This window comes from Bicyclus anynana, chromosome Z, assembly GCF_947172395.1.
Source record: "Bicyclus anynana chromosome Z, ilBicAnyn1.1, whole genome shotgun sequence".
In the NCBI taxonomy this organism is placed as follows: domain Eukaryota; kingdom Metazoa; phylum Arthropoda; class Insecta; order Lepidoptera; family Nymphalidae; genus Bicyclus; species Bicyclus anynana.
The window spans coordinates 17,968,429-17,976,068 of NC_069110.1; the positions used below are offsets into that span (position 1 = coordinate 17,968,429).

General features: G+C 37.9%; 1 protein-coding gene across 1 annotated transcript in view; it reads left to right on the forward strand.

Annotated features, from left to right (window-relative positions):
• LOC112045729 (uncharacterized) overlaps positions 1-7,640 on the forward strand; it is a 77,782-nt gene that overhangs the window by 20,072 nt on the left and 50,070 nt on the right. Inside the window, exons 3-4 of the mRNA XM_052890839.1 lie at positions 3,938-3,964; positions 5,077-5,202. Of these exons, the coding sequence (XP_052746799.1) occupies positions 3,938-3,964; positions 5,077-5,202 (153 nt within the window). The remainder of the gene's footprint in view (positions 1-3,937; positions 3,965-5,076; positions 5,203-7,640) is intronic.

Genomic DNA, 7,640 nt, shown 5'->3' on the forward strand with positions numbered 1-7,640 from the left:
ATTTTGTACCTAATTATTAATTAAACAGTTTTCATACAAACTTACTTCCCTTTAAAAATGGAACTAAGCGGATATTTCAAACTGTGTAGGCTCTTTAACTTGAAAAATACAGAACTTTGTATTATATAATTGGTTATTTGAAGGGGGAGGGTAATTATGAGGAAGGGGTTGAATTTAGAGAACATACCTGAGCGGTGTATCTAATGAAAGAATTTCATTTGTATTTATATTGAAAAAATAAACAAATAAATAGATAATTTAGTGTTGTTGTAGGTATCTAGCTTAGGTAGGTACATATTCTTTCATATTCAATTGTTTTCTGTTTTTGTAGGAAATAATTTCTGGCACATTCTAGTTAAATTTATGACTGTCAACGTCAAACTGGAGGTTTTTCAAAATGTTTACTTGTTATAGAAAAGTCAGAGAGAGAGGGTTAAAGTCTACTAGTTAAAACGTGTAAAATACTATCGGATCCAGTAAAGCTTTGCAAACTACGCAACCAATCGCAAGAAAGCTATCGGCGACAGAGTTTTTACTCGCTTATATATAAGAATACATGTAGGTTTTGAAGACGTATAATATTCCATGTAAATCAACACAATAATGTAAATGCGGAAGCCTATTTTACCTTCGACCGGAGATATGCGACCCGAAAGTCGCAGGAGTCCAGGGGCTATACGGATACGATATACGGTGTCGGAATTTAGGTTATCGTTTAGCATAAAGCAGCTCCCATTAAGGCGTGCATGTGCAAGTTTATACCCATTCACGAGTGCGCCGAGATTGCGCCAATAAATAGCTACAGGGCTGATTTGTAGCCGCTGCACAGCGGCAGACTGTATGCTAGCTATATGCCAACTATATGCCAGCTAGATGCTAGCTATATGCTAGCTATATGCCAGCTATATAGTGGCCATGGACCGGCCGCGCGCCGGCAATCTTGCGGAAGGACACTTCAAATAAATCACACTAGAACCGTAGTACCGATTGGTGCGTTCAGGACTCTCAATTAATCGATAATGGTCCGATGCAATTAATGATGATTGCAATACGAATAGAACTGTACGAAAGTCTCGGTTTAACCATATATCGGTGTGCCAGTATTTATGTGGACCCTGTGTTATTGAATGAATTGTCTTTTTGTGACTCCGGTTTAAACTAACATATCAGTGCAGAGTTCTCATATTTAACCCTTGTTAACCTGAATGTTGGTGAGTTTTTACGTATATAAAAAGTCATGAAAAAATGAGACAATGGCGTCATTACAAGCAGGAGGATTAGAGAGAACGTAATGATAAATTCAAGTCCTTAATTCGAAAGCAGTGTCAGGTCCAGAGAAAATTATTGGAAGTTAGTTTGAAGATGTTACACCCCTGAGACTGCGTGTTAAGCCGTCATTGATACTCCTTGATCTCTCTCTTGTTGTATCGGCTTATCGTCTATACATCGTCGTATCAATATAGTTTGTGTGTCTACTCCCACTTGTTCTTTACAATATCTTAAATAGTAACAGGTGATGTTCTTCTTTAATATAATTTTGGTACAGACATGTACTCGTAGGTACTCCGAAATGGTCAGGTGATTCTGATTCCTATATTTCAAATGGGCTTAAACTTGTTTTTAGAAATAAAGACTGTAATTCTCTTGTCTTTTCTATTAGGTTAGAAGGCAAATTGTTGAGAAATAAGGTACTGTCGTCACGGTTAGAATGCTGTGGTTTCCCTATTTCTTGAAGGTCCCTTAAACAAAATGCACCATTAGGCAGTGGACGTTTAATAGGCTAAACTGCCACTACTAAATATATGCCTTTTTTAAGGACTTCCAGTTTCATAATTGGAGTTTAGGATATGAAACAGAATACACTCTGGTTTAGTATAAAAATGATAATTGAAAAAATAGTCGCTTACGTTTGATTCATCATTAACAACCAATTTTCGGCTCACATTTGAACATGACCACGAATCCATCAGAATGAGAGGGGTTAGGCTAAGAGTCCACCACGCTGGCTCAATGTAGATTGGCAGACTTCACACACGTAGAAAATTAAGAAAATTCTCAGATATGCATGTTTCCTACAGTTTATGACACGTAATATTTAACTGAAAAGTTGGAGGTGCATACTCCGGACCGGATTTAGTTAAGCTACGCCCTCCGAATCGATGATAGCGGTCACATCCACTGGGCTATCACGGCACTCGTTCGATCACATGATTGCATTAGCTCGTGATTCGTACTATCACTTATTTGTGATCAAACGGCGAAGTGTTACAAAGTCGGTCATCGCTCGTCCGTTAATTGTCTCGCAGAACCCAAAGGCCGGTACGAACTAATCTTGTTATTAAATCAAACACATCACATTAAGGATGTTATCTCGTCAATATTGGAGTCCCGAACAGTGCGGCGATAGTGTACGCATAAATATGTAACGACAGGTGGTAGAGTGGCCACGCTGGGCAACGCGCGCCCCGCAGACGATCGACGCGACAACGTCACAACGTTGCCAAGCAAATATCAACTCTAACTCTAAAGTCCTTAGATTGAGAATCGAGTCGTAGAACTTGAGGCGCTTGAGGCTTTTCACCGCCCAGTATGGTCCCGACGCGAGCCCGAAGACGGGAGAATTCGAATTTATTGACCATTAATTCAAAATATTATTTTCACAATATAAGTACTCATTTATTAATTTTGAAATATTAGGTTCCGATTAATTTATATGTGTCTTTAAGATATTTATTGTGTACTTTTAAATATCGTCTTTATTTATAAAAGTAATCTTTTGTTATCGAGTCTTCAACAGGCCTCAAGGCGCGTGTGTGATGACGTACAGTTTTGAAAATGTCAAATGAAGTTTTATTGTTGTTATCGAAATATGATTTATTACATTTTATTTACTTTCTTTAAATTTGGTAGAGTAATTCGTGTGCTTCACAGTATGGACTGCACTTACTTATTTACCGCTCTTACTTGTTGGTAGGAACATGAGTTGACAAACTTTCAGCTTTCTAAATTTAGGTACGTCTGGCTACCGCAGGCTCTCGGTTTATTAGATTTTTTTATATTATATTTCACTATTTGATTTTAATTTTAACATTGGCCGAACAATTTTAATAAACCAGTTTTACCTTACAGTTTTCTCTGTTATATGCCATCATCATTATCATCATATTAGACGATGGACGTCCACTGCAGGACATAGACCTTTTGTAGGGACTTCCAAACATCACGATCCTGAGCCGCCTGCATATAGCGAATTCCTGCGACTCGCTTCATGTTGTCAATCCACCTGGTGGGGGTCGACCAACACTACTCTTACGCGGGGTCACGTCTCGTACCTTGGGACCTCAACGTCGTCCATCGGCTCTTCTACCTATGTTCCCCGCCCATTGCTACTTCAGCTTCACAACTCGTTAAGCTATGGCGGTTTTGGTTTTTGACTTTGACTTTGGTTCTTCTGCGGATCTCCTCATTCACGATTCACACGCAAAGACACAACGAGCATAGCTCGTTCCATCTGTTATACGTAGGTAACGCTACCTACCTAACGCTAATCGCATCTTTATAATAAAACACTAGTTATATCTATAAAGAAGATGTTTTTTTAGTTCAGAAATGTATATATTCGAAACATATATTTATTATTTAACATTGGACAAGGCCTAATCATACATGCAATTAATAATCGTATTTAGATTATTTATCTATATGAAAGCATACTACGATTTAGTCTTGAGTAGAATCGAAAAATAACGGCGCGGTATATTTTTTTTTTTTAATTATCATTAACTTCTATATCCAGTGCCTTTTTTACCTATAACTCTGCTCTAGTTGTGGCTATTTAGGTGTTACCCTCTCGAAAAAGATATCCAATGTTCCAATATTTTTGCAAATAAGCTCGTTTAAGTTTAACATGCCACTAAATCCGATTTTTTTGTTTCAGACTGTGGATGAAGAAGACAGAGCATCAGTAAGTAAACATAATAATACATTCATTAATAACATAAAATTGAGAATTTTGAAAAACCCCCAATGTAATTAAATTATTAATTACGCTCTCGATCAAGTCTCTTTCAGTGCACTTTCATTTGAGACTCCACTCGAGTATATTTGCAGACATTCGGTTACTCTTCCTTACTTTCACCCTCAACAACTTTCAAACGGCTCCACCGATTTTCTTCAAGCATAAGTCACGCATAAGTCACCTTTAATAAAAAAAAACTAACTAAATTGGAATCGCTTCATCCGTTGGGAAGTTATGGTGCCACAGACAGCCTGACAGACAGACCGACAGGCAGTCGTCAAACTTATAACATTTCTTTTCGCGTCATGGTTTAAAACAAATTATTAACCAAGGCTTCGCGTTAAACGGGTTTTAGTAGACCTTTAGTGGTATAGCTCATCCGGATAGGTATATACTATCACCATACTTATTTCTGCCTGCAATTAATAGGCTAATTTACACTTTATTTAAAAGGGTATTAAAATATTCATTATCGTTTTATAAAGTAAGTATAGAAAATAAATTAGCAAATCTTTTTGAAACATGAATACTTAAAATCAATTTTAAAATACATATTTTAATACGAGCCAAGACGCTGTCATGTCATGATGTCACGTAAACCAGTAACTAAACCGTATAATAACAAGACTGAGAGAAGCATAAAATTGGACATGCTTTAGTTTATTCCTCTAGTGGCATCAAGTAACATTGTGACGTCACAAAATGGACGACAACGTTTATGAAGTTTAAAAAAATTACAAAACTTTAAAATTAAATTTTATATGATATCCTTAACTTATATTTATTCATATCGATATATTTCGGACCTTTATTCCATGTATCCAAATTAATATTGTTTATTTAAAATTTTATATGAGTCAACTATCCTATTCTGTTTGTTCCATATTCCTATTTAAGCTCAATAGGTTCACAGTAAATGGGGCCGGATTCATCATTGAATCATCATCATCATTGGAAAGCATTGCCTTAGCTTTCCAGTGATGATGCCATTTCCAGGCATTATTGAACTACATGGAATTTTTTTTACTATGGAGAAAAATATATGGTTTCCCTTACAGCTGGAGCACAAAGAAACGGATCCTCTGGACCCGAAACAGAAGCAGTGGATACTTTGCGCAGCCAGGGGGGAGTACCACGCTCTCGCGAAGATGTGCAAAGAAAATGCGAAACTTGTACGGACTAAGGTAAGTTTTCAGTTCTATCAATGCGTAAAAAAATGGGTGCATATTTTGTGTAATTTCACGGTAGATAAAAATGCAACATTAAAGAACTTCGCCTTCGTCATTTAAACTGTCTAATCATCATTATCAGCTGATGGACGTCCACTGCTGGGCATAGGCGTCTTGCATGGCCCTCAAAGCACAACGAACTCGAGCCGCCAGCATCCAGCAGCTTCCTGCAATCCGCTTGATGTCCTCGGTCCACCTAGTGGGGGGTCAACCAACATTGCGCTTTCCGGCGCGGGATCGCTATTCCAGCACCTTAGGACCCCAACGTCCATTGGCTCTTCGAAATATGTGGCCTGCCCATTGCCACTTCAGCTTCGCGACTCGCTGAGCTATGTCAGTGACTTTGGTTCATCTACGGATCTCCTCATTCCTGATTCGATCCTGCAGAGAAACTAAAAGCATCGCTCGCTCCATCGCCCGCTGAGTGACTTTGAGTCTTCTAATACGTCTAATATACGACTCTTCGAACTGTCTAAACTCTAATTAATTGTTAAGTAGCTATGTCGCTTCGCAAAATCAATGGTATATTAAACATGGCCGACGCATCGCTGACTTTCTAGCCTATGTAGAGTGAGGCCACCAACGATCCCTCCAAAACATACACTTCACGTAATACGTAAAGTAATATATATTTTATACTAGCCGACGCCCGCGACTTCGTCCGCGTTAAACTCGATGTAAGCTTTCAACTACCCATATCTTTAGAAAATAAATGCGTTTAAATGTAGTACAAAAAATTCAAGATTTTTAAATAAGAAAATGGTTGTTGTGCCTCTCCCGACATAGATAGGTATGGTGTGTCGCGGACTTTTTTGTAGATATTTATAAGATCTACAATTAATTAGAACATTTTATGGTTCTATCGTTTATAGTTTAGACAGCGTAAGCACAATAAGTAACTTTTCTGGTTGATTTTTTACATCTTGTGTCAGAAAACCCCAAATATCTTACGGAACCCTGTTTTTTTTTTCAAAATAAAATTTAGCCCATGTTACTTGTGAATAATGTAACTTTCGAATGGTGAAAAATTTTTTAAAATCGTTCCAGTAGTTTTTGAGCCTATTCATTACAATCAAACAAACGAACAAACATACAAACATAGTTTTCCTCTTTATAATATTAGTATAGATACCTAGATATTGAATAGTTTTCATAACAGCGGCTGCACAGCTAGCTAGTATTTGTATTTACCGTTCCGTAGAATCACCCTTTGTTTTAAATTCACTTGGCCTTTATTTTTGGTTCTAGTAATATTTTGATACATAAACACTTGCATTTCCTAAAACTCGCTCTGTCTTATACACACACATGTGTAACTTCCACATAATTACCTACTCTACTCTCCGCCAAATCTGTCTCGTGCACAATTGCTAACATTCTGAAACCACTAACGCCACTCGGAAGCCCCCATATCTCACAATATTGACAGCGACAAAAAATGCTTGTGCACTACGATAAAACTTGCAGCAAAAACTGATGCAGATTACAGAGAGAGAAAAAAAAAAAACAAGGAAAAAGTGATAAACGGTAACGGATGTATCTCATCCCGAGGAGTTTTTGGGGCCTGCGTTAGCGCCATCCAGAGCACATGTCCCAAAGGTGTGCGTCTAATTGGGTCCCGCAGGGGGCGCCCCGCCGCCCGCGCCGCCCGCTATCTTGACACATCTCCGGACGTCCCTTATATTTTACGAACCATCTCCGAGGCCTGTTTTGTTTTTTCAACTATTGTTTATGCCCGAGCGAGGCGACCGGCCACTTGATATATTTCTTGAGCGAACACTCGCTGATGTCTAATTCCGCGCTGATTTATTGCGCTGTCTCTTGACTGACGCTGTTCTGAACCTACGAGTACGGTGCGCTTAGCCCGAATGGACGCACGAGTACACTTTGCCTACAACAACACGAATACTTAACGTAGTCAAGGAGTTAAAGATGAAAAAAACTTCATTTATCTACACTGATATTATAAAGCTGAAGTGTTTGTTTGTTTGTTTGGTTAAACGTTAATCTGTTTTCATTATACACGTACTTAGTGCACGTAAGTAATATGTTTTCTCTTATAAACGATAGTCTTAGGAATTGCCTGATGATGAAATCTGCCTTCCGAAGGGTGGTTGTATAAGCCTACTTAAAACAAAGGAATTTTGAATTTGGATTGTACGTAATACGGGGATAATATATAGCATATAGCCTTTCTTGATAAAGCCCATTTATCAAGAAAGGCTATATGCTATATATTATCCCCGTATTCCTACGGAAACGGGAACGGGTGTCAGCTAGTTATATTATACACATATAATAACTGGTATATATTAGTATAGATATACGAGTATTACAAGCCATAATATTTTTTTCTACTTACCAAAACTAAAAATTAACATAAAGTTAGCCCC